This window comes from Phyllostomus discolor, chromosome 14 (assembly GCF_004126475.2).
Source record: "Phyllostomus discolor isolate MPI-MPIP mPhyDis1 chromosome 14, mPhyDis1.pri.v3, whole genome shotgun sequence".
In the NCBI taxonomy this organism is placed as follows: domain Eukaryota; kingdom Metazoa; phylum Chordata; class Mammalia; order Chiroptera; family Phyllostomidae; genus Phyllostomus; species Phyllostomus discolor.
Window position 1 is genome coordinate 40,527,379 of NC_040916.2, and position 26,663 is coordinate 40,554,041.

At 51.8% G+C, this 26,663-nt stretch overlaps 1 protein-coding gene across 1 annotated transcript; it reads left to right on the forward strand.

The window, feature by feature from the left end:
* Positions 1–361: 361 nt before the first annotated feature.
* On the forward strand, positions 362–21,224 carry MAB21L3 (mab-21 like 3). Its single transcript, XM_028503107.2, has 7 exons — positions 362–885; positions 2,337–2,573; positions 9,501–9,641; positions 11,111–11,402; positions 14,055–14,233; positions 14,621–14,815; positions 20,424–21,224. The coding sequence occupies exons 2-7, from the start codon at positions 2,409–2,411 to the stop codon at positions 20,655–20,657; spliced, it is 1,206 nt and encodes a 401-aa protein (XP_028358908.2). The 5' UTR covers positions 362–885; positions 2,337–2,408; the 3' UTR covers positions 20,658–21,224.
* Positions 21,225–26,663: the final 5,439 nt, after the last annotated feature.

A 26,663-nucleotide genomic window follows, 5' to 3' on the forward strand; every position in this document is an offset into this window, starting at 1 on the left:
TTGGGTGGAGCCAGCCCTTCGCCTTCCCGGAACGAGTATCCCGGCCACTGGGTGAATCAGTAACAGGCGCCTGGTGAGCCGGGGTGACTCTGTCCTCCCAGGGCTGCCCCTGCTGATGGCTGAGGGCTGTGACGAGCTGGTCGAACGGCCTTTAGAAAACAACGTATTGGTCCTCACAACAGAAGTTGTCAGAGCTGGTTAGCCTGTGCAGACCCGCACGCACGGGGTGTGAGTCAGGAGAAATGAGGAGGCCTGTCTCCCGAGGAAGGAGAAGAGTCTGAGTCATCTCGGAGCCCCTCCGAGTGGCCTAGCAGAGCGCCTCGGGCAGACTGCTGCTCGGTAAACATTTGCTGACCCAACACCCAATTAACCAGAGATCCGTATCTGCAAAGAAAGCTGTCTTTTCCAATCGCCAGAGGCCACCGTGTTTGTGACTGCCCTGTATTTGGAACCTTGGAGTACCCAACGGGCTGTGTTTGTATATACAACACCCCCATTTCCCGGTTCTGACATCCAGGTAAAAACAGGCTGCACTAAGTCACCTGAGCCCAAGCTTCTTCCCTCCTCTCCCAGGTGCCTCCGTGGGCCCTGTTTTCCCTCCTCGGGTCTGGCAACTGTCACTGGCCCCAGTGCAGCAGAAGATTCGGTTTTATCGTTTCGATCAGCTGCGGTGCTGGTGCATTCGCAGTTGGAGAGCCACGGGCAAAAATGACGTAAGTTTGCACGCCTGATGACGAGAACGTGGGGTAACCTTAGAAGGGGAGGGAAGGCCCCGCCAGAGGAAAGGGACTCACAGTTAGGGACAGCAGTGACGCAGGAGTGAGGGCCACAACATGAGCACCTGGAAGAAACTAACCGGAGGACCTGGGCTGCGTTGAAAATGAGGTGGGTCCAGAATTCTGAATCGAAAGAAGCTCGGAGGGAGGGAGGCTCTCGTTCTACCTGTGAAAAGCCCATTGTTCGGGACACCTGGCCAGTGGTAAGAGCAGTCAAGGGAAGAAAATTGAGAAATATTCAGGATCATTTGCTGGAGAGAAGGTGGGGGGGACTTAGAATGGCAAATGGAAGAAAATAGAAACATTGAGGCAGTTTTTTAAAAGATTTTATTTATTTGTTTTTAGAGAAAGGGGAAAGAAGGGAGAAAGAGTGGGAGAGATACATCAATCAGTTGGCTCTTCCAAGCCCCACACTGGGGACCTGGCCAGCAACCTAGGGATGTGCCCTGACCTGGAATAGAACCAATGACCTTCCAGTTTGCTGGATGACACCCAACCCGCTGAGCCACACCAGTCTGGGCTCAAGGCGGTATTAAGGAGTTTCACAGAAGGGACCTGTGGAAAGAGGCTGGACTGAACCCTGGGATTGAGGAGGTGGCTTTCGCGCCACCAGCAGAGCAGGGGAGATATGCGAATTCTGGGGCTGCAGAAAGCGGAGTCGCCCTGGCACCCAATAGCACCTTGCGGAGCTCCCCGAGGTGGGTTGGGAACGCTGCTCAGAAGCGAGCAGGGCGCCTAGATCGCTGTCACGGCCTCAGATCGAATGATCGCACACTGTAATGTTTACCAGCGTGGGGGAGGTCGGATCAGACTGGTGTGATTTTTTTTTCCTGTAATGAAACTTGCTCCAGCAAGCCAGACTGGGAGCTTACTGCCTGCGCTGTTTCCCAACATGCTTCGGCTGGGCAAACCAGCCGTGACGGTTTCCTCGGCTCTCAGGGGTTCTGTTGACCGTGACATACTTTTCATGGCCAGCTCTCTTACCTTTCACGGCCACTTTTCAAGTGGAAAGAGGGTTAAAGGTCAGCGGGTGAGCAGGAGGATCCCGGTCCTGCCACTGGTGGGCGTGCCTGTGTGTGCGTGCCTGTCTGCACAGGCCGGCGCTTGTGCGTGCGCTTTCCTGCACGCTCATGGTTGCGCCCTGATCCGGTTGGCAAGCCCTGACCCCCCGTTCGCAGGCACGGTGATGGGTGCCAGGCCAGTTGTTTGGCAGTTTCCTACGTTGTTTATTGTAAAGAAAGTAAATCAGTCTTTGGGGGTTTCTGGGTCAGAGGGCGGGGGGTATTTACTGTCAACAGGAGAAGGGTGAGGGGATAAAAGGTGCTGAGCTCTGGGGTGTGCCTGGTCTCAGGAGGACAGCAAGCGGGAGGAGGTGGGGAGAGGCCACCCGCAGGGATCTCTGCCCTGGGGTGTTTGCGTGGGAAGCGCAACTTGGAAAACTGCTCTTCCGCCCGAGCGCCAGAGCTGAACAGAAGAAAAATAAGGTTGGACTCAAATTCCATTTCATCGACTCTCCTTTTTAAAGCTTTTTTTTTTTTTTAATTCTCCCGAAACTGACAGATGGATGCTCACAATTTGGGAATAAGAGTTTAAGTGAAGAATCGAGGAGGCAAGTGGCTGGTCCCCGTACACATGCCCCGAGAAACTGAAGCCAGAGAGCCTGGCGGGAGCGGGAGAGTGGCCACACGCACCGTCCTTCCCCGGGAAGCAAGCCCCACGTCTGCTCTGCTCGGGGCTGACCCAGAAGCAATGAAATCTCTGACTTCGGAAAGCTCAGAAGAGGGCCTGCTGGATAAGGTGAGGACAGATACTGATCTCCCACACCCCCCTCACCCCTCCTCACCCCTCTCACCCCTCCTCACCCCTCCTCACTTTTCCTCACCCCCTCACCCCTCCTGACACCCTCACCCCACAAATCTTGATTCAGACTTCATTATCATAGTAATAAGTTGGTTTCTTAGGCAAAACTACTAGAAGATAAATAAGAAAAACTTACAGTGGTAAAAATTATAGCAAACAAAATGATTTCCCATTATTTTTCCTTATGAGGGCTCTTCGATACAAGGAGTGTTGGCCGACATTTTCCCATTATCCCGTGTTTTCTGAAAGAAAGAAGTCCAAATGTTTTTAGCCCGGCCTTTGAGTAATGCTTTTATCTTCCTACTCTCCACCTCCCTGCATCTCCAACGGGACTTTCAGACATCCCTCTGCTCACTGAATCCAGCCTGTGCACGTGCTTTCTGTAGCCTCTTAGCGTATTTCGAATTTGTTGCAAATATGGGGTGGGCAAAAGTAGGTTTACAATTGTGAGTATGCAAAACAGAGTTTATTCTTGTATTATTATTTATTAATTATTGTATTATTCTCCATATGAACAACTATAAATCTACTTTTACCCACCCTGTATTTTAAAATAGAGATTTTTGAATTGAAACCCAGATTTTCATCTTCTCTGGGGGGGAAATAATCAAGATATCTGGTGACCACAGGTCCCAGTTTCTTGCCTGGCAACCGTGGGCTGGACCTGCATGACCAACAGGACCTGGGGCTCACTGGCCCTTGGGGCTGCAGCGCGCTGAGCCCGACACCTGCTCCTCCCCATCCCCCCATCTGTGTCCCCCATCCCACCCCACCCCACCCCTGGGGGTGCTTGTGTCTGCCACCCCTGCCCCACAAAAGGGGCAGTTCTGAGAAGTTCGAGGGGCAGAGAGGGAACAGCTTCTCCTCCCCCACTGTTCTACCTCACAGCCACCCTTCCGATTCAGCTCCGAGTCCACTTTCTCAAAAAAATTTCCCAGACACAAAACATTTTCCTCAGCACAGAACGATTTTTGCCTTCCTGTGAACTCTCCTTGTAATTATTCCTGATAATATTTATTTGACAATTATTATTGTAAATATTACATTGTTTTATTGTCTCTAAGTTTCTGGAGGGAAGAAGAGAGTCTTGGATATGTTGATTCCCCTTGATATTCACGCAGTATCTTTGCACACACGTGGTCAGAAAATCTTCAGGGTTTACCGAAGATACTGCAAAAATAGTGTAAGAGGTGCAGGCAGGTGGAGGCCCACACAGTATCTCATTTAATCTAATGGCAACCCCGTGACACACGCAGAGGAGGGAACGGAGGCCCATGTGGATTAAATAACTTGCCCTAAGTCACACAGCTGGGTAGAGAGGGAGCTGAGGTTTCAGCACACTGTTTTTTACCCCGAAGCCGTATGTCTCCCGCAAAACGCACCCCTCTATACAAATCTCCGTAAGCACGCGCTGAGCCCCGGCTCTGGGAACAACACGGTGCCCAGAACCCAGGTCCAGGGTGTGGCTCGCTGAGTGAGAGAGAGGTTCTGTGCTCCGGTCGCCTCCAAGGGTGGCCCTGTCCCACTTGCGGATTTTGCCCATAACTCCAGAGGCAAAAGGGATAATTGTGCAGATGAGTAAATGTTTAAAGTCACACATGGCTGACCACGGGGCTGCAGTAGGATTCAAACGGGCTGCTGGAGGCGGACGGGTAGCTCCGTGGGAGAAGCGCTTCAGGGCGGAGGCAAAGCCTCCGCGCATGCGTAGGACTTGAGCGAGCGGAGGATCAGAGCAGAGGCCGTGGGGTTAAGGCAGCCCATTCGCGCGGTGGGCGTGGGTTTCTGTCCCAGTCACCTTGTCCTTGGGGAGGCTGTGTGCAGTGATTCTGACGTGGGCTTCAGAATGACACAGCCCGCGCGTGGATCCCTGTCCTGTGACTCGCTGACTCTGTGACTCTGGGCGAATTCCTTACTCTTCCTGAACTTCAGTCTCCTCATCTGTAAAATGGGGGCAGTCATAGCATCCGTCTTAAAAGGTTCCTGGGAGGCTCCAAGGAGCTGAGCCTTAGAAAGTATCCCGCACATCGCCAGCTTCCCCAGTCTGAGCTCCTTCGTGCCCCTATTGCTAAGGCTTCTGCTATGCGTGGGAGCTGCAAATGTCCCGTGGGGCCCGAGCATCCGGTTCACGGGAGAATTAGTCTGAAAGATGAGGACGTGATGGCGGGAAACCTGTTTCATGATACGTGCCGCTGAATTTAAGTCTCCACCCCTTCCCATTAGTAACCCCTGGAAGACAGAGACGGCGTCTGTCCTTCTGTACATTGATTACTGGACTTGATGCGATCCCAGAATGAAAAGGCCGACTTCCTGTTGTCGGGAAAGAAGGTCCCCGCGGTTCCCCGCAGTGGCATTCATCACGGATGACACTTGCACGGGCCGCGCGCTGGGGGCTGTGACGGAGCCCGTGAGCCATTTCATTCCTGACGCGCGTCTGGGCGCCTTTTCCCGGCCTCGCTCTCCGGGAAGCGCGTCGGAGTGCGGATGAGTCAGGCTGTTACGGTCGGGAACAACCTTGATGTCTCAATAATTTCCACTTGAAACAGTAAAAACTGTCCCCAAACTTGAGCTAGTCATGGAGCAGAGGACAGTGTGATTTGGGGAGGGGAGGGGAAGCAGCCCGGAATGGGGCGCGTACCTGCGTGCGGACGTGCACACGTGCCCTGGAGAGAGGGAGGCCACCGATCGGGGATGGCGCCCTTAATGAGCGGGTGCCTCCCCTGGCTGCTTTGGCACCAGTGCTGTTTACCTGGGGTAACTGAATCTGCCTGTTCACCAGTGTAGCATGATTACCCACGGTCAGTCGGTGCAGTGGAAGGGTTAGATTAGCCTTAGCTCTTAGATACTCCAATCCAAGTCTTTGAGAATACAGTTACTTTCCCCCGCTACTCCTGATCAGACTCCCTCCGGATTCCTGAATTACCCATTGCCCCCTAATGCACTAGCCAGCTCTGTCCTTCCCTACCGGGGCTGGAAAACAGGACCCACCAGTGAAACACCCCTTGCTCCTCTATCCATCTCCAGGTCTTGCCCAGCAAACTGGAATCTTGGCACCTCAGCTATTACCTCTCGTGCTGGAGCATATCTTACAGCTGAACCCACCAGTAACTCCCAGCTTGTGGACCCGCCCACATCAGTCTCAGGCACTGCCTGGCAATCTTACTCATGTGCCCAGTGGCCCCTCGTTCCTTAGAGGAGCCATTTCCAAAGTCTGTCACCCCGAAGTCCCCTGCCTTCCATCTCTCCACCTCACTCTCAGCACATTGCCTCGTCTCCTGCTCTAACGAGAAAACAGACAGCCGACAGGAAAGCTCTCTGACTCCCACGATCCTCTACCCTCTTGTCTGTATTTGCACCCACCGTTCCTTCCCCCTGACACCCAGAGGCGAACTCCTCACCAGGTTTCTGCTTTTGCACAACTGTTCCGGCTGGGAAACCCTTACTCACTGGCTTTGCCCTCTGTGGCCTCTTCCTTCTCCTCTGGCTCTTTCCTGTTGGCCTTTGACGTGTTCCAACCTGTGTGCCATTGGAAAAAAAAAAAAACCTGCCAGTGTCCTTGTTTGTTTTTCCTTTCCCAGACAACTTCCTGGAGGAGCTGCTCACTTCTGTCTTCACTTGCTCATCTCCCGCTCCCTCTTAAGCCACTGAAATCTGACAGAATGCCCAGCAAGTTCCCGGACTCTTCCCTCCTATCCCAGCTCCACACCCTACGGACACTTGTTCGGGCCTTATCTTAGCCATTTACTGTTGACTTTGTTCTGAAAACTCTTCTTGCTTTATCTTCAAGACCTCTCACTGTTTATTCTCCCACCTCACCACCCTCCTGCAAGGCAATCCCTGCCCCAAGGGTAGAGGGATGATTACTACTCTCCACCATGCTCTTCCTACTAGGTACCTGCCATACTCTCTTTCGAGAACAACCTTCTTGCTCTTGTCTTTCTAGCCCACACCTACTAATCTTTCAAGATACGATTCCAGTAACTCCAGTGCACAGTGCCTCCAGAAAGAGCCTACCAGTCTCCAAACCAGAGAAGTGTCCCTTGTCTGTGTACCCAGCGTGTCCTTTGCAAACACTTACCTTAGCACTAGCTGGCTGCAGTTTCAGTTTGCATTTTGTCTTCTTTTCCCCCACCTCATCTGTAAACCTCTGCACAACACGTATGCACAGAGCCTGGCGTGCAGTGGACATTCAACAAAGCCGGCCCCGAGGAGCAGGGTCACAACTCACGGAAGTCCTACACTGGCCAGGGCCCTTCACTACAGCCTCCAAGGGCACCTTCCTCGACTTTTGGCAAATGGCCTTACCTCTGTGACCACCTCCTCTCTTCCTCTTGCACATTCTGGCAGATTTGGTCCCCTTTCTCATGATGAGCACAGTGGGGTGAACATTTGGGTGGGGGGAGGTGGCTGCTGGTGGCAAAGAGAAGTCGTGAGAAGCTCGTAGAGATGCGCTCATATTACTTAAGGTCAGGCAAGACCCATGGATTCTGAAAAGACACCTTCATGTGTATCATATATTTCCAATGAGATTGTAAGTTTGTGAAGGCCAGAGACCTCATCTTCTGATGCTCGTTACTCCTAGGAATCTGGAGTGCATCAGTAACTAGTTCTTCAAAGCCGGTCCTCTGTGTGCACCTGTCTGTGCGCATATCAAATAGGTCTCAAGCCGCCTCATTGTCCTGATGGCACTTCCCCCTGCCCTTAAGTGTTGTACGTACGTCTGTCTTCCCCGCTGCTTTAAGTTCATGGCAATGTCTGTGTTATTGTTGCTGTGCCCTAGCATGTAGCAGTGCCTGGCACATAGCTAGATAAATGTTTACTGATGCACTGAATCTATACAGGACATACAGCGTGTGTGCAAATACACACACAGGCACCGCCGTGTTCTGTGTCCACATGCGGTTGGCTGGTCGGTTGGTGGGAGGCATGAGGTCTTGGGCGACTGGACAAACTGACGAGTGAGTTCAGAAAGACAGAACTCTCATAGACTGGGGCTTTCTTTCTTGACCACTTTAGGGGTGTCCAAAAACTACTCTAGAGTGTCTAGAAACAGCCATTACACAGAACTCGGAAGAAATACAAAGATTCATGGGTGGGCATTACATTTACATGATTTATCAGGGGTGTCCAACCTTGTGGTGTCTCTGGGCCACACTGGAAGGGGAGTTGTTCTGGGCCACATGGTAAACACGTTGCAACATGTAATCACAAAAAAAATCTCATAATGTTTTAAGTAAATTTATGACTTTGTGTTGGGCCGTGTTCACAGCCATCCTGGGCTGCGTGCAGCCCACAGGCCGCAGGTGGGGCACCCTGGAGACGCTTCCCGTCAGTGCCCTGCTGGGCTCTGGGGCGTCTGTAAGGGAGACCGCCCCACTGGACCAGGCTGCAGGTGCCTCGTGGGCAACCTAACGAAGAGGTCCTCTAGTTCAGAAAAATCCTACAGACTCTTCCCGCCCCCGGATCACCTGGACTTTTCTGTCTCTCCTGGGCTTTGCAAAGAGTTCCCTTGCGTTTCCCCCATAACACAAGCATCTGTTTCCCTAAACCTTAAGTATCCCTTAAGGTATGTATTTTGGGGGGTTCAGTTTTCTGTGGGTATCTTCCAGTTTCCGGAGACCTGCTGGGCAGAGTCGGAAGAGACGTCCGCACGCATTCTCCTACAGGTGCAGGAGGGCTGCGTCCCCGAGAAGGGGACCACCGTTTGCTGACAGGGGCAGGAGGCGCCCGCTGCAAGTTTACTCGCTTTGAACCACAGGGGGCAAACGCAAGGCCCGCAGGCCGAATCCCACCCTCCACCTTGTTTTACCCCGCCTGGCACCTTGTTTCTACCTGGCAGTGGCAGCAAGCTCCTTGCCCCTAGTTCAGGAGTAGTTACATTATACAGTCCTAACATTACATTCAGCCCTTTGAAGGCCATCACAAGGCTGGTGTGGCCCCCAGTAAAAATGAGTTTGACACCCCTGCAAACCATTTAATGTCCATGCACACTAAACTGGTTTATATTCACCATCCTGGCCAGCAGGGGTCAGGCTCCTTCACGCTGTGTTCTCACCACAGTCCCCAAAACCATGCGGGATGCTCGATTGAGCCCCGCCCCTACTGCCCTCTTTCCCGGGCTCCAGCCCCAGGGCACCCCTGCTGGCCCTCGAGCTTTACCAGGCATGCCCCCGCTGCAGGGGACTTGGGATAGACTTTCCCCAGCTGTGGTCAGGGCCCGCTCAAATGCCACGTCCTCAGAGATGGTTCCCCTGCCCCCGATCCCAAAATAGCAGCCCCTTTACTCTCTAACCCCTTACCCTCTTCTTTTCCTTCATGGGATGTACCACACCGATAGCACATTCTGCACACATGTGGTGTGTGTGCGCACATAGATAGGGTGGGGCAAAAGGAGGTTGACAGTTGTGAGTATGCAAAACAGGGTTCACCCTTGTATTATTATTTATTAAGTATTGTGTTATTTTCCCATACGAACAACTGTCAACCTCCTTTTGCCCCACCTTGTATGTACATATACATGTATGTGTGTATATGTGCACATATCTATGTGCTGTATGTTCAACTAGAGGGCAAGTCTCTCCATCCTGTTTGCAGTTGCCTCATTCTTAATTGTGCCCCGGCACCTGGACAGGCACCCACCACATTGCAGGTGCTAGATGAATATGGGGCAAACGCTTCTATTTTAGAAGCGAGCACTGAGGAGCACCATCAGACCTAAATGCACCCCTCCTGGAGTTCTGGGGAAGACAGGAGCTTTTGAGCCAGAGTCCTTAGGTCACCCCCACTGTGTCCTGTCCATCACTTCATTACACCAGTGCCTGGCAGCCAGACTGGAGGTGACCCCTGTGCTGCTCCTTGCTCCCCCAGGTGGAACTGAGGCGCCAGTGGGTCTCCCAGACTGTGGAGGAGGTGCAGAAAGCCATCTACCATCTGACCACCAAAATCAGCAACCAAGACAGCCGATTCCAAGCCATCCCTTACTCCTTCACGTACAATGGGAACATTAAGGTGAGTGGGTCTCCCTTGTCTCTGGGTGCCCGTGCAGACAGCCTGGAAACTGGGGTGGCTGGGGCTCAGTGAGTGGCAGGCACTCACACTGGGAAGAATACTAATCATACTTCCTGTTCCCACGGGTGCTCGTAGTACTTGCCATTCACAAACTCATTTGTGCTCTCACACTCCTGCTTTCCTACCGATGATAAGAACCGAGACTTAGGGAAGCCAAATGACTTGATTGGTCTTAGCAGGCACCAAAGCCAGACCTCACACGGGGCCCTTGACCCCAGAGCACATGCCACTATAATGATTAACGTTCAGTGAAGCACCTGCTCATTGATTAAGCAACTGCTTCACAGACTGGGCACTGGGCAGAGGGCACTTGGGGCATCATGGGAATAGTTGAAAGTGACAGTCTGTGGGTTGCAGGTGGGGGAAGGAAGAAAGTGGAAGAAGTAGCCTTGAGAAGCTACAGGAGCAGCCTGGGCCCCCTTCCCTGCCGAGGAGCCCCGCTGAGCTATAAGCCACCAGAGCCAGCACATAACGACCAGCATTCACGCAACACTGTGGGGCGGGCCACGCCGTTCTCGCAGAAACGGCCTCACTCAAACCCGCAAACAGTCTCGTGGGACAGACATTAGGTCTTTCCCCTTTTCGAGATGAGAGAAGTGAGGCCCGGAATCATTCTGGGTCCCCGGGCTCCTTTGTCTCAATTTTTCTCATGACACAGAACACCCCCTTTCACTGGTGTCACACTTACGTGTGTTCACGCCCCTTTTCTCACCCCAGACTCAGCTCCTGGGCCATGTGTAAGGGTCATGTTTATGGATGGCTCCAGTCCTCGCCCCCAGCAGGGTGGGTGGCCTGCGGGGGACACTCGGCTCCTGTTGAATGAATGCATGAGCAAAAAAAAAATTAGTACATGAGGAAAAGAGCATTGCCAGGCCAGGACATTTCAAGATTGGTGGGCATAGCAAACACCCATACGATTCTGGGACTTGCACATTTTGAAAGAGTGTTCGATCTTAGGAAGTTCGCCTCAGGATGAAAAGTATAAAACAGACTGGATCCTGGAATGTCAGGACACCATCTGCCCACCTCTGCCGCCCACCTCTAGTACCACCTGAATTAGACAAAAGCGGACCCCGGGCTGGGAACAGAAACATCACATCGCTTTCCCTCGAACGATATCCCGGCAAACTTCCTCCTGGGAGAAAGCTTCTCCCCGAAAACATGAGGTGCCCTGTCAAGTTCCAGGTCTAGTTCCCTCCTTCCCCTTGCAGACTCATGAAACCGAGAGCTCAGTGAGTTGGTCGCCTGCTCGAAGCAGCACGAAGGTGGACCCTCTTGCAACAGGCCGGTGCAGTTTCCTGTCCACCCAGGCGCTTCACTGAGGGTCGAGTGGTTCACGGAGCCACCTGGTGCAACAGGTCAGCCCCAGAGCACTTCTCTGACCTCCCCCTTTCCTTTCCTGCCCCCAGGTGTTGGCGCCCAGCCAGTTCCTGGTCACAGTCCCGGTGAGAGGCCTGGCCGGGTACAGGGAGGCCTGGGAGCGGCGCTGGCGCTACTACACGCTGCAGGGCACCAGGCTGCCCTGCCCCCTGCCGGGCCCGGAGGGCCTGCAGCAGTGGCTGGAGGTGCAGCAGTTCCCTAGGAGCCTGTGGCTGTGGCACGAGGCAGACGTGAACATCGAGGGGGACCTTGTGCCTGCCAAGGTCCTCCAGGTGTTCCGGACGCTGGTAGAAGATGCCATTGAAGCCTGTCACCTGTCAGGTGAGCGGACCAAGAAAAGTACAAGGGAGATTTCAGGCACTTTCATTTTGCTCCATCAAACCCCTGCTGGGGTGTCACCTGAAGCTCAGGCCCCTAAATTGAGACAATAGTCATGTGCTCTTTGCACCTGCCTGATCCCCGTGACACAAACCAGCCCTCTTTGTGCTGTCACACACGGGAGACTGGAAGTCACACCGCACCCACACACTCCTGTGGATTTCAGCGGCCCCTGCCCTGGCACGGATAGGATGGGCTTTGGGCTATGCAGCCTTTCCAAGACGTCAGCTTAAAAAACTTGGGCACTTTTTAAAAAGCACAGTCTTCACAAACCTCGGATCTTTGTGATTAACACATTGTATGCGGGAAACGTATTGTTACGTTTTACATTGACTGGTAGTAGAACTCGAGATTAAAAACTACCTGCAAACAATGTGTTAAGCATAATACTTTCTGCTATAATACTTGGCAACCAACCATAGTGCCCCGGTGGATTGAGACAGCACACGTGGAAACCGCTGACTTTTACCAAAACACAAAACCCAGAAGCCATGGAGAACTGAGTCCAACAACCCCAAGATCTTAAGTCACAGTACCGTGTGGCTTATGCACACACACACACATACACACATGCATTTTGTTCACCCAGAGTAAAAAGGTGAATTTCCAGCTGGAAAAAATAGCTGATTCCCTCAACTGGGCAAGAGTACTTACAAACCAATAAGAAAAAGCATATAAGCAGATCAATAGAAATAATGGCCAAAAACAACAAAAAAGCCATGACTCACAAAAAAAGATTATAAAGGGCTAGTAAAAATAAGAAAAAGTGTCCCATCTAACATGTGTTTTGAGAAATGTGCCTGAAGCACCTAACAGGCTGGCAGACGTGAAAACGTCCGATCGCTCTCAGTGCAGGGGCGGACGTGGTGAGACACATTTTCTTGGAAGTGCACACATTGGTGCCTACTTTTTAAAGGGCAATTTGTCCACTTTCATTTTTATACTGTGATGACTTGGCAGTGCAGTAGTTCCGGTTCTAGAAATAGATCCCACGGATCCATGAAGAAATACACACAGGGACACCCACTGCCGCAGACCCTGCAACAGCCAGTAGCTAGAAAGGATTGAAGTGGAAACAGAGGAAAACTGACTCGGAAACCACGCAGCATCAGCCTGGTGGACTACTATGCAGCCTTTAAAAAGGACGAGGTGCGTGTGCATGTGCACACACAGTTATGGAAAAGGCTGGTGCTAGATAAGGAAGTGGAAAACCAAAGTGCTGAGCAATATGCAATTGCATTTGTGCAGAAAGAAATGGATTTCATTGCACATTTCCTGTGTGGTCAGAACAGTCTGCAGGCTGCCATCATGGAGCTAGCTCGTGTTTAACGATTGTTACCTTGGACATGCGCTTCCGCAGATTATTTAATTCAATACTCGTTGCACCCCTATAGAGCAGGAATGATTTTTCTACCTGTTTTACAAATGAGAAGATGAGATTTAGAGAAATGAAGTTCCGTGCCGAAGGTCACGCAGAAGTGAGCTGAGCGAGGAGCCTCGGGAGCCGGGTGGGGCCGGGCGGGGGCCGGGTGGGCTGGGTCCCGCACTGGCTGGCTTGTGGCTTTGCGACACTGTCAGCGGTGACAGTGGACAGGAGATTCAAACCAGGCCGGTTGGGGAGGCGCCGTCAGTGTTCACGCAGAAGTGCCAGACGCCGGCCTGCTCCTGGCTGGACGGCCCTGGCGGGGGGCGGACAATACTCTTCACCACACCCGCGTCAAGGACAGAAGGATGTTCTGTTTTGAACAGCCAAGCACAGTGAACGCGGGGGCCTCCGTTCTCTTCTCTGGGCAAGGAGACGCAGAATAGTAGGTCCCCGTCCAAGAGGCCTCACCCTTGTCTGCGATGAAGGCGAACAAGCACACAAAAAAGACTGTGTATCTTCTGAAAGAAGGAGGAACGCACTAGAAACGGGTCTAGTATACGAGCAGGAAATCTTTACCAAACGTGCTCCTTCTCTCTCCCTCTCTTTGCCCGGTTGGAAAAGACGGGGCGAGGGCTTCCTTCTGCTCGCTCGGCTCCTTGAGCCAGAGCCCCACTGGGAAACACTCTGTGATGAGAAATGCATCGGAGGCCAGGCAGGCCTGATGGGTGGCAGGAGCAAACGCCGGCTGAGCGCTCGTGACTCAGATAGGAGATGGGTTAAACCGAACGCCACCGAAGGCCGATGACTAAGTGAGGGGACCACAGCCGTGACAAACAAGGGGGACTTGGGGGGAGGGGGGTGTGTGAATGGTTGGGTTTCGTTTTGCAACAGCAAATACTCTACCTTTTTCTGGCAGTCAGCATCTTTCTTTCCGTTGAGCCTTCTGAAAAAGAATCTGTTAGTTTAAAAGGAAAGGTACCATAACAACCTCAGGGGGAGGGAGGAGAAAGATAAAAGAAAAACCCAGCCACCATTTCTAGCAATGCTTCTATCAATATTTATTTGGCTATTGTCCAGTCTTGATATAAATACCATCCCCTCCCCCGCCCCGTGTGCTATTAACACTATGAAAGTGCCCCCACCCCAGTTACAAGTTGCTGATCAGAGCCACTGTCCCCACATTCCCTCTTTGAATGCTGTTTCTGAGCCTGTTCGTCATTCCCCACCAGGAAAGGTCAGCGTGCTAACAAACGGCACTGCAGTTTGGGTTGCCATGGAAACGTCCAGCGGTCCGGTGGAGATAGAGCTGGCCCCCGCAGTGGAGATCCCCACCGCCTGGTCCAAGAAAGCCCGGTGGCCTCGGTGTCTGACGCGCTGGCCCTCCCCAGAGAGAGTGAAGTGCATCAAGGTACCGGCAGGCAGGGCCCCGGCCCCCCAGGGCACCGACCTTACAACTTAGATCCCACCTCCGCGGTTCTCAAAGTGTGGGCCGCAGAACCGGCCGTGGCCCCTGCGACCCTGTTAGACATGCGGCTGCCTGGGCCGCGCTCTGAACCTGCTGAAGGAGGCTCCGTGGGCAGAACCCGGCCATCTGGCTTCAACGAGCCCACCAGGTTGCTTGTTAGCTGCCCACGCACAGCGGGGCTCGGGGGCTCGTCCTGAGGCTCCCTCCTCGCCCCGCAGGCGTCACTGCCTGCCGGGGAGGCCGGTCCCCCAGACTGGTGGGCTGCTTCCGAGACGGCATCCACTCCGGCAAGCGTCATCCGTCTCAGTGACCCGCTGTCTTCCCTTGCAGTCATTTGGATTCGCGCTGTTGGCCCGTTTGAATTACCACTGGCAGCTGAGCTTCTCGCTGGCCGAGCGGGTGCTGCTGGAGCAGCTGGACGAAGACGGGGGCTGCCGCCGCCAGTGTTTCCGGGCGCTGCGGCAGCTGAAGGAGGACGTCTGGTGTCCGGGGCATAGGCCGGTCCTCACGTCCCACCACCTGCAGGTGAGTGCGCGGCCGCCGCGGCTCCGCTCGGTGGGCCGGTGGCATCTTCTGTAGGTCCGGGCCACAGCCACTGGCTGGGAAGGGGCCTGGGTGTGCCCGTGATGCGCTCCGGCTGGGTCTCCGGAGTCCGCATTTGCCATCCCGCAGAGCATATATTACTCTTTACGGAGCGAGGTAACCCGGCTGGATGTGCGGCCTGGCTGGCAGGGCAAACTTCCCCACCTCTCTCCCTCCCAATCGCCCCTCTCCCTGTTCTTGTGTCTTCTTTTTTTTCTGCCTTCTCTCTCTCTTCCCTCCTTTTATTTTACGCAACAAGCCGACACCAGGGCCCACCGTGTGCCAGGAACCCTGATGAGCTTTAGAAATGACTTCAGCACGTGGCCTCTGCCCTTGAGAAGTCCACAGTCCCGTGGGATCTTGCAAGTTGCCCAAACCTCAGATAAACTATCAGTCCGCACTCGAGTCCAAGTGTAGCCGCTCACGCACGCACATGCGCACACGCTCTGCACAGAGGAGGAAACCGGGAGTGTCGCCGTGAACCCGAACGTCTGGGTTCCGGCCCCCAGCCTGGATCCGTCCACGCTCAGCCAGCACCCGCCTCCTCCGGCCTCAAACCCAACCCTGCCGGTGCACGAACACGCTCACTCCCTCAGCAACCGCTCGTTGCGGTTAGACGCCAGGAGCCTGACACTGGCCCCCGCGCCTGCTGTGCGTGCTGCACCTGGAGGTCCGTGGGGAGCAAACAGACCCGGGTCCTGCTCTCACGGAGCTCACGGTCCAGCAGGGGAGACAGACGTGGAGCACACCGTTTTGCAGGTGCGCGTGGAATTGCGCCGTGCAGGGAGCATGAGGGAGAAGAAGGATGTTGCTCCGTGAGAGTTTAGGGCAGCAGAACCCAACCCCGACCCAGCACCCAGGGCCCTGGTCTTGGAGAGGCGGCCTTTGATCAAACTCTCAGCTCCTCCTTCTCAAGTTTCTGACCCATGGCAAACTGGGTGCTCCTGGAAAGTCCCCCTGCAGCACACTAGGTCGGGGTGGCAGGGGTCGGACTCCTCACGACAGCGTAGCCCCAGTCTAGCTAGTATCTGGAGTTTCAGCCCTGCTCCCTGACCTGCTCCGCACAGGTCCCTGGGCCAGTCACCCATGTGGTGCCTTCCTTGCACGCTCCTCCTGCCTGTGGCTCCTCTCCCTCCCTGGACAACTGTTTTCCAGCCCTGTGTTACTCTCAGCTCTAATGTAATCTGTTTAAGGGCAAATACCCTGTTGGTCTTATCATCGCTGCACCCTACTACCTCTCTCGCTGCTTTGTACCTCGTAGTTGCCTGGTAAATATTTGTTGTCAAATGAATGAATGACTGCACACTTTATCAACTTTGTTTACTCCCTCATAAAACCACTGGTCTTTGCTTTTTTATCTTTTTTTGATCATCTGTCTGCTCGAGAATCTGGTAGCATCTCGTTTGCACATACTGGGACCTTTCTCTGAAGTTTCTACATGTCCCTAAAAACACACACCTGTTCTGGGTCAAGGGCAAACCCTGCTTTCTGAAGAGTGTCTAATTTGTTTGATGAAGTTTGCTTCTCCCTTGCTGGTCTTTCTACATGAGGAAGAGTTAAAGCTGAGAGGCAAACTCCACTGTGTCTCATTGCAAAACCTCATCATCGTAACCAGTGATGTCACTGCCTCACAGTTAGGATGGATGGGACACTTTGAGTGGCATGGATATTTTAGGCAAGATTGAATAGGGCCACTGTGGGCCCCCAGCCCCCAGCTGCTCTCAAAACTGCATTCTACCAGTGGGTCCCTTTCATTCCAGCCACATCTAAGTCATCTTGAGAGTTTTAGGGCAACTCCTTAAAGGTTCTCTGCTTCCCTCCTCCCTAACCCATGTACACAGCCCAGTAAAATCGTGCATTCTTGAGGCTGGGCATTTAGAAGGGAGTTGTGTGCTGAGAAGGGTGGGACAAACAGAAGCAGAACAGCCTTCTCCTCCAGCCTTTCCCACGTGGTCAGAGAGTGGGTCCTCTCCCAGGCGGGCAATGGGGTGGACGTGGCTGGTGACAGTGTGGGGCCATCCCCGATGACGGCTGGAGTGTGCAGGGTCTCGGCTGAGGCTTTGGTCTGGGAGAGGTGGGAGAGTTTGGGTTGCAGAGCAGCCTGCTGTGGCCCCCACCTCCCGGCTGACACCGTTCTGTAGGGCCCTCACCTCCTCCCCGGAGAGGCCTCCCCCAGAGCGGTCTCACCGGGAACGAGAGATCACCGGCGTCTTTCCAAAAAATCGTTTGTTTTAATGTTTAACTCAATTTTTAATTTATTTGTATTTAGATACTTGTTTTTTGTATTATAAAGGAGTTTTATTATTTATTCTTGAACATAGGAAGGTCTAAGAAATGTTATGTAGCAAATGATTACAAAACATAAGAATAGGTACAAGGTATTTCAGGGACTACCCATGTATGATGCGCATCCTTATTTTTCCCTAGAAATTTTGGACAAAAAAAGTGCGCATTATGCATGTCAAAGTGCAGCGTTTCTAAAACCCACTCAAAGGCTCAGGGCCTTGATTGTAATAGGCTCAACGGCTTCAGTTTCCTTGGTTAACTGCAAAAGCAGAGTTAATACATTGTGGTTTTGCATCTAGGTTATCTTGACTAGAATGAAATGATCTCCAACGCTTCTGCTCCGAACAATTTAATCTAAAAACATATTCCGTCTCTTGCTGTGAGCCTGAAAATGTTCTTTTCCTCTTTAGTAAAGACTGTATTTTAAATCTGAATATCGACCAGGGGTGTCCAACCTTTGGCCTTTGGGCGTCCCCGCGCCACCCTGGGAGAAGAAGAGTTGTCTGGGGCCACACATTCAATACACTGCGACACATAATCACAAAGAAATCTCATAATGTTTTAAGTAAATGTATGGTTTTCCATTGGACTGCGTTCATAGCCATCCTGGGCTGCGCGGCCCGGGGGCCGCAGGCTGGACGCACCTGGTTAGTCATTATTTACCCCGTCGGTAAATGTGTACCGAGCACCCGCCGGTGCGGGCCGGTCCCTCTGCTGAGTGCCAGGGACCGACGTGGCAGCGAACAAAAACAGGTCTGGTCCTCAGCTCTCGCGGAGCTGACAGGCAGCCTGTGGTCGCGTAAATAAATGTGAAAATGGTTGCTCCGGTGCTCACTGCCGCTCGTGAGAAATAAACGGCAAAGAGGATGCTTAATGGCTGTCAAGGGAACTAGGACCTGAAGAATGAGTTTCAGGACGGAGGGGAGGAGGAGGAGGAGGCGGGTCGGGCACAGCAGTGCGCCAGGGAGAGGCCCCGAGATGGGAGAGGGCGTGACATGAGGCTGGGTGGCCAGCAGGAGGAGCCAGTGAGTCTGGAGAGGAGGGATGGGACCAAACCTGGCAAACCACACAACTTAAGACTTGTGTGTCTAATTAACACACAATGGGGAGACTTGGAGGTACATTAGATAAGCAGAAACTTAGATTTATATTTCCAAAACAGCACGTTGCCTTCCACGGGGATGGTGACAGATTAGAAAGTGACAAAAACAGGCGCAGGCTGCGTGGACAGCTGTTGCAGCGGACAGGGTGGGGTGGGGTGGGAGCTGGCGGGGATGTCCGAGATGCAGGAAAGTGGGTAGATTTCGAAACAACTGGGTTGGCCAAAGAATCTACTTAGTTTCTTTCTGTAAAATAAAGGACACATTATTCATTTTCACCAATAACTTTGTCGATTTGGATACTGAGTATGTTGGCTATCTCCCGCTATTGGACTCTAGTGGCAGAGGCCAGGGGTGCTGCTAAACACCTCCCAATGCATAGGACAGCCCCACAACAAAGAATTATTTGGCCAAAATGTCAGTAGTACCAAGAAACTTTGCAAACCACTTTTGACACATTTGATCAGTCACAGCACCTTCTCCATACACTGCACAAATCTTTTTAAAATTTTTAATAAGAATTATTTTATTTTATAAACAGATTTTATTTATTTATTTTTTAGTGAGAGGGAAAGGGAAAGAGAAAGAGAGCGAGAGAAACACCAATGTGTGGTTGCCCCTCACGTACCCCCAACTGGGGATCTGGCCCCCACCCCAGGCATGTGCCCTGACTGGGAATCGAACCAGTGACCCTTTGGTTTGCAGGTCAGTGCTCAATCCACTGAGCTACACCAGCCAGGACACAAATCTTTTTTTTTGGGGCATTTCAGTTGTGTTTTTAACTTTCTTGAAATAATAAAGCATAGTATGATGAAAATGTTGCATATTTTCTCCCATCTTCAATATAATAATGGCTGCACAAAAATTCACCTATTTTGATAAGTTTTTTTTAAACACACGCTGATATGACAGCTGTCACAATACAATCTAACCGAATTGTTTCGAGTGAAGTGAAAGACAACTAAGCACTACTAGACCCATTGTACTGAGAGAACTAAACAAACTTTTCGGCCAACCCAATACTTGCGCAGGAGGATGGGCAGGATTGACTGGGGTTGGCGAGGGAGGGGAGGACGCCTGAGTTTGCCCAGCTGCTGGAGGAGCAACGCTGGAGGCTGACCGGTTTTGGGGGAAGGCTGTGGTTCAGTTTGGACATGCTGACAGATGACTTTTGGGTTCTCAAGAAATACCAGGAAAAAAAGTCAGTGGAGAGGCCTGGGCTGGTGAAAGAGAACTGAGAGTCACTGTATCTCGTGGAAGTTAAAGCCACTGTTGTGGAAGGAAGACAGTGTAAGAGGGCCTGGGGCAGAGAAATGCCAACATGTAAAGGCGGGTAAAGGAGGAGAAGAAGCCTGCCAGGGAGCAGCTGTAGTGCTGGAGAAACCCAGAGAGTGTGTGGGCTTGGAAGCCAAGGGCAGCTTAACTCAAGAGGGAGGACGTGGAGGAGAGAATCGGAGTCTGCTGGATGGCCTGGCTGAGTGCAGGCTGGACGAGGCTGTTGGGTCTAGCGACACGCAGCTCGCCCGGCCTTCAGCAGAGCAGCGCTTGAGCACTGACGGCAGAAGAGTCCCTACTGGGGTGGGCTGAGGCGGGGAGGCGGAGCAGAGGAGGTGATGACAGAGAATTGAGAGGGCCGCTCAGGGAAACCTGGATTGGCAAAGGTGGGAGTTAGGGGGGAAGGGGATGTGGGGCTGGGGACACAGCAGAGCTTTGAGAAGGTTTAAAGGCCAATGAGAAAGAGGGAGACGATTATACGTGGTTTCTGGAAGGAGAGAGGATTCAGCTGCTAGGACGTGTGGCGGTTGCAGAGAGGCAGGGAGGAGGGTGGCGGTGTGGGCAGAGCTGTCCGGTCTGCGGGCACCAGGACTTCCATTTTCCCTGTAAAGCAGAGGCAAAGGCACGTGCTGGGGGTGGGGAATCAGCTTCAAGAAGAGCCATGATTGTTAGAAACCTCAGGGGAGAGCGAATGAATGAACAGAGAGACGTAGGAGACCCGCGGGACGAGGCTGAGAGCACACAAGGCCGGGGGCAGGCACTGAGGGCAGAACCAGCCTGCCCTGGGTGACCCTCTCCTGCCCCTTGCAAGGTCACGTGAGCTCAGTGCTCCTGAGGACACTCTCCCCAGCCGCCTCCGCGATGTCTGACCCCGCCTCTTCCTCCCGCAGACAGTGCTCTTTTGGACCTGTGAGAAGTACCCCCACTCGAAGGACTGGCAGGTCTTCAGCAAAGGGCTCCTGCGCCTGGCGAAGAAGCTGCACAGGTGCGTGAGCCAGCGCTTTCTGAAGCACTTCTTCGTGCAGCGCTGCAACCTCCTGCAGCATGCCGACGCGGCCGAGCTGGACGCGGTGGCCCAGAAACTGGCCTTCTTCCTCAAGGACCCCCAGATCAGCCTGCCCTGAGGCTGCGCCAGCCCGGGGGCTCTGGGACATTGCGTCCGGCTCGACCTCTGGACTGCTCGGGTCAGATGCCGGGTTCCCGCCCAGGACAGAGGCTACCACGGCGGAGGGATTCACATCGGCCCAGGAGCGGGAGAAGCTGCGCCCTCAGGTGTCTGCCTGGCCTCCCCGGGCCGAGCAGGCATTTCAGCCCTCGCTACCTACCTCTCTCGGGGACAGCTCTCGTCAGGCCTCCCCAAGCCACAGACTGCAAACCGATGACATTTCTGAGTTTATTTTCCCCTGCCCAGGTGCTGACGGGGAGGATGGAGACAGAACCCGCGGAAGGCGGGGCATCAGCCTGCGGCACCGCGGTGCGTGGTCCTGCAGCCCGCCGACCACGGGTTCGCCGTTTTTCCATTTGTAAAATGGGACTGTTGAGGTGCCTCCCTGCAGGCAGGGCTGTGCGCCAGCGCTGCTGCCCTTTCCAGGAGAGGGCATTGGACGAACACAAGTGCTGCTGGCTGGTCAGCGGCCAGAGTTTGCATCCCGGGTCAGCACCTAACCACTGATTAAATAAATGATGGCTTCCGAGGTGTTAGCACACGTGTCTTTCCCTCCAGGTCCCCTGGGTGGTGGTGCGAGGCTCGGGGCTTTGCCTGCTTCGCTGGAGTCCCCTCCGTAGGGAAAGGGAGGTTTAGATGATGGGGGCCGGTCAGATGTCAGGGCAGCTCTGTCCGCCCCCCTGCTCCCAGCCACTGGCCTCTCCTGGCTCCGCACACGTGACTCTGGGTGGGGACGCCCTGTGTTCGTGAAGGAGCTCGTCGCTGTGACCTGCACGGATGACTTGGGTGCCACTCGCCTCTCAGCACTTTCCTCGGCTCACTACATCCACCCCCTTGTTCACTGATAAGTAGTGCTCTGTAGGCGCTGGGAGTCAACCGAGAGCGAGAGCGACTTCCCTGATGGATGGTGCCTCGTGGTGCAGACGGAAAACGAACAGCAGGTACATAAACACGGTTGTTGTAAATTATAGCAGGTGCCCTGGAGAAATAAACAGTCCCTAAATGGAGCCACAGAGAGCTCCTCGAAGGATGAAGACGCAAAGGGCAGGAGGCCCAGAAAGGGAGCCAAGGTCAGACTTGGAGGGGCCACAGCAGTCAGGTCACTCGGCCCTGGGAGGCTAGCTGGTAAGGAATTTGCATTTTTTCTAAAATCAAAGGTGTGGTATCATGGCCTCTCCCAGTATCATGCTCTCAGCTGCATTTTAAATACGTGCCCATCCTTGTGTCTGCACAGAGAGGGGCCGGGGCTCCCACGAGAGGGGCCGGGGGGCAGAAGGCTCTCCAGCCCCACGTTGTGAACTTCCCTGGGGTCAAGGCCCCCAGCCTGACATCGGCCAGGCGCTGCAGGAGTGCGGAGTGTGGGGCGAGACCAGCGGCTTCTCCACTCAAGGGGATCCTCTATCACTTAGAACACGCTCCCCAACTATGTCACAGTGGAACTCCCCAAAGCATGCACTGCTGATTTTGTAAAAAAAAAAGTCACATTTGAAAATGAAAACATTAATTTTACAAAAACACTGTAGCCAAATGGTGGAGTCCCTGGGCTATCACACAGGAAGTCATGGTTTTGAAACGTTGAAAAACAAAAATCTTCCTAAGCATACAATATGTTTAAAATTTTGAAAACATGGACAGATGAAGAACCCAATGTTTTATTAAATCATCAACACTTGCATTCAAATTCTCATATTCTTAGATCTTGGGAAATATTTTTGAGAAGGTGGCGGATAATAGTGAGTTTTCAAAATTTTAATGATGAAAAGAGCTGAAGCAAATTTCAAAACACCTCTGCAGTCACAAAATGCCAAAATGTGTAAATTGACTGTACCATTGATTCACAATGTGTGCGTGTGTTTGGAGAGGGGCGGGACGGGCACACTCCAGTCGGATTGAGGTAGATTCTTCCCACCTTTCCCTGCAGATCTGTGGTTTTTTGGAGAAGTGGGGCCATCTGGAAATTCCTGAGTGTTCCCAGTGCTGACCAGCAGAGGGCAGTAGAGGACCACACATGAAAATAGTCCGGCTCCTACCCAGTTCCTTTTCAGCCCAGCAGGTGTCGTCCTCCCCAGCCTGTAACTTCACCTGGCTTCGAAACAAACAAACAAACAAACACCACAACGGGATTCAGGGTCAGAGGATTCCAGCTGATGCTAAATTGTTTACCTTCCCGTCATTTTGGCAAAAATTCACAGTCATTCTGCTTATAGCTCAGATTTTTAAAAAAGAGCCTAAGCGAGTATTCCCTATCCTAGGGACTGTGGAATATTCGGTTCATAGTTTTGAAAAGCCTGATAATATTATTCCTCTATTATGGCCAGCTTTTTTTTTTTAATTCTCCAAAAGGTCTTTCCTATCCATTTACAATCTTCTAGGCACGGGGCTGCTTTATAGACTCTTTAGTAGAATGCGTGGTATTGGCCCCAGGAACGGACCTGCTCATATGTTAGCAAGCTGTTCAGCTTCCTAGCTCCAAATCTCTGTTTCTTTGTGGACACTGGTATGGGCTGAATTGTATCCTTCCAAATTCCCGTGTCGAAGCCCCAACGCCCAAGGCGTCAGAATGTGACTGTTTTGGAGACAGGCTCTTCAAAGAGGTTGTGGCGTCAAGATGAGGCTGTTGGAGGTGGGGGTGGTGGCGCCCACATCAACAGGACAGGTGTCCCTGAAAGTAGAGGAAGAGAGGTCACGGGCAGGCGTGCAAGGACAAAAGGCCATCTGCAAGCCCAAGGAGAGAGGCCTCAGGAGAAACCAACCCTGCTGGCACCTTGACCTTGGCCTTCCAGGCTCCAGAGCTGTGAGAAAATAGTTGTCTGCTGTTTCAGCCGCGCAGTCGGGGGTACTTTGTTATGGTGCCCTGGGAGACTGCTGCAGGCTTCGTGAGAGAATCCGCACCTCCTCCCTGTGATGGAGAGAATAAATGGAATATTATTCTCTCTGTGATAAGTGATGGGTGCAAAAGGCTCCTTGTTTAGTTGAGTAAGTGTTTGGTATTTGAGACGCCTGTCCCTCGAGGCCATCCGTCCATCTCTGCTGTTCCTGATAACTACCCCCGCCCCACAGGTAAGTCCTTCGTCAAGAAGTTAGGCACCATCACAGGGAAAACACGCACAACATGCCATCACCACCAATTCCAGAAACCCCTCGTTTCCTCTCTCCCTCTCGCTGCCGTGGAGGGAGCACATCAAGCCCCTTGGGGCCACGTTCCCTTGACTTCCATAGTGTCCGCTGCCGCCTCCCCAGCTCCCTGCCTCTCTCCCCCTCCAGTCTCTTGAGCTATTATTACACAGGCCTCTCCACTTCCTCAGCTCTTCACGCTTCTGTTTATGGTGAAAACTCAAACAGGAGAGAGTCTAAGCTGTTTAAAGAAAAACAATAAACACAAACGTGCTCACCAGGTGGGAAAAAGAGCGCATTGCCAGAACTTCAGGTTTCTCCTAGGTGCCCCCTCCATTCCCTGGCCCCTCCCTTCCTGACACAGGGAACTGGGATCCCAAATCTCATGTACGTCATTTTGCTTCTTTTTTCAGTTTTACTGCCTACCATATTTCAGTAACCGTAAGCCCCCAGCAATTGTAAGATGCGCCGCTATTTCCTGTCTAAGAAAGGAAGGGTGCTACTAAATGAAATTGCCAGGCACCACCGATTATGAGACACATCCTGATTTTAGATGAAAATGTGAAAGGTCTATTTTAGTATAAACAAAATAGGACCATGTCATCCCAATGTCTTTTTAGTTTTGCCTGGTTTTGAGCTTTGAGTAAATTGAATCAGACTGATGAAGTCTTCTTTGATTTGCTCCTTATGTCTACAGTCTGCATTTTGTACTCGCTCACATGGGTGCCTGTGGCGGTGGCGTGTTCCTTTTCACTGCTGTGTAATATTCCACTGTGAGATCACCCTATATATTTCTAATATAAAGTGAGATCACTTTATATATTTATGGTACTCTAATTGGGCATTTCGGTTGTTTCTAGCTTTAGTGGGTTTTTGTTTGTTTGTTTGTTTGTTTGTTTAGCTTGAGCGATTTGAGCTGTTTTGATACACACTCATTCTTGTATATGTCTTCTGATGCACTCAAGGTTTTCAAGGGAACATACATAAGAGTGAAATTTTAGGTTCAAAGAATATATGCATCTTCCAATTTACAAAGTAATGTCAACATATTTTCTGAAGTGATTCGCCTTTTTAATGGAGGTGGATTTGTGCTGACCTTCCCCGCTACAACGGAGTGCATTTCGTGTCTTTTTCAAATATCCTTCTCTTTTCTTTGGGTCACGGGGACATGATCCCATACTGTTTCCTGAAATGTTATGGTTGTGCCTTTCACCAGAGATAGGAAGTGCCCTGTTTTTCTGCTCCAAAAATGTCAGAATAATCTCTCTGTTTGAAAGCTTTGTAACACTCGTGCATACTTGGACCTTGGATTTTCTTTGTCAGAAGATTTTAAACTATTAATTCATTTTCTCTTAGGGATAAAGGATGTTCTAGTTTCCTGTTTCTTCTTGAGCAGGTATTATTAATTTCTATTTTTCTAGGAATTTATCCATTTCATGTAGGTTTTCAAATTTACTGGCATAAAATGTTCATGATGTTTTATTATTAATTTAAATTCTGTTCATGTTTTATTATTATCTATTTAAATAATAATAAAATGTTTTATTATTTATAATATTTTGGCATTATCTATTCATGCTTTATTATTATCTATTTAAATTCTGGTGCATCCGTATTCATCTTTCTTGATAAATCTTTTAGACACTTACCAAGGAAGCACTTTCTTTATTGATCATTACATGTATTTGTCTTCTATTTCATTAGTTTCTATTTATATCTTTGGTCTTTTCCCTCTACTTTCTTTAGGTTTATTCTGGTATTCTTTTTTATACAACTACTTAAATGCTTAGCTCAGAAATTCTCAGCCTTTTTGTTTCCTAAGTATGTAGCCTTCCTATTAATACCATTTTTGTGGACTCCCACAGGTTTTGGTATATTGTATTTTCGTCTCTCAGTTCTATTCACTTTCTAATTTCTACCACTTTCCTTTTTTGACTCAGGAGGGGCTCCAAATATATTTTTAAACAAGTATATTGGGTTTCCTAGTTATATTTTTGCATTTGGTTTCTAACTCAATTGCACCGTAGTCAGAGGACGCGGCCTGAAAAGGCCCATCCTCAGGTATTTGTTGAGGCCAGTTTTCCGTGTAGCACCTCTGCACCGCGCTCCGCGTGTGCGAAGGGGCCGCAAACGGCATGCACGGAGCCTCACCCGCCAGGGCTCGGGTGTGTGGATGCAGACGCGATGTCCGGCACCTGTCCGCTGGACCACGCACTCCTCGGATTTCCGTAGGTCACAGGTTTCCTTACGGCTGCATTCCCCAACATCTACGGAGGGAGGGCTGTTTTAAGACGTTCTCTGTGTAGTGCCGGCAAACGCTGACTTGCCGTACTTGGAGGCTTATATTATTAGGGGCGTACAGGTTTAGAATGTTTATGTCCTCCCACTTAACTGAGGCTTTTCTCATTATAAGGTGACACTGTAAACATTTTGCTGCAACACTGACTTTTTTCTGGCAGTAACACAGTGACCCCACTTGCGCTGCTTGGCTAGTGTATCTTTTTCCAGTCCCTTCCCTTTCAGTCAGCTTGTATCTTCATGTGGCTGATGACTGTGTCTCCTGTAAACACGGCGATTTTCTCAAACACCCCGCCTGAAGCCGAGGTCGTGGACTCCAAAGTCTGGTGCACTGGCGTCTCTTCTGACGGGCCACGCACTTGGATTTGCTGCCACGCTGTCGTCATTCACTGCCCATGTGACCCGTTTTGCAAGTCTTCCTCCACCTCTTGCCCCACCTTCCTGCCTTTTAAAAAATTAATGTGCTTTCTTCCGCTTTTTCATTCATTCCCCACCCCACCCCCACCCCCCACCCCGCACTAGTCTGGAAGACTCGTATCCAGTCTCTGTCTTC

Excerpts from the sequence above, each read along its gene's own strand:
- MAB21L3 (XM_028503107.2), top strand. The coding sequence starts at position 2,409 with ATGCCCCGAGAAACTGAAGCCAGAGAGCCTGGCGGGAGCGGGAGAGTG. Across the intron at positions 2,574-9,500 it reads AAGAGGGCCTGCTGGATAAG|GTGGAACTGAGGCGCCAGTG; the intron begins GTGAGGACAGAT and ends TTGCTCCCCCAG. Across the intron at positions 11,403-14,054 it reads TGAAGCCTGTCACCTGTCAG|GAAAGGTCAGCGTGCTAACA; the intron begins GTGAGCGGACCA and ends ATTCCCCACCAG.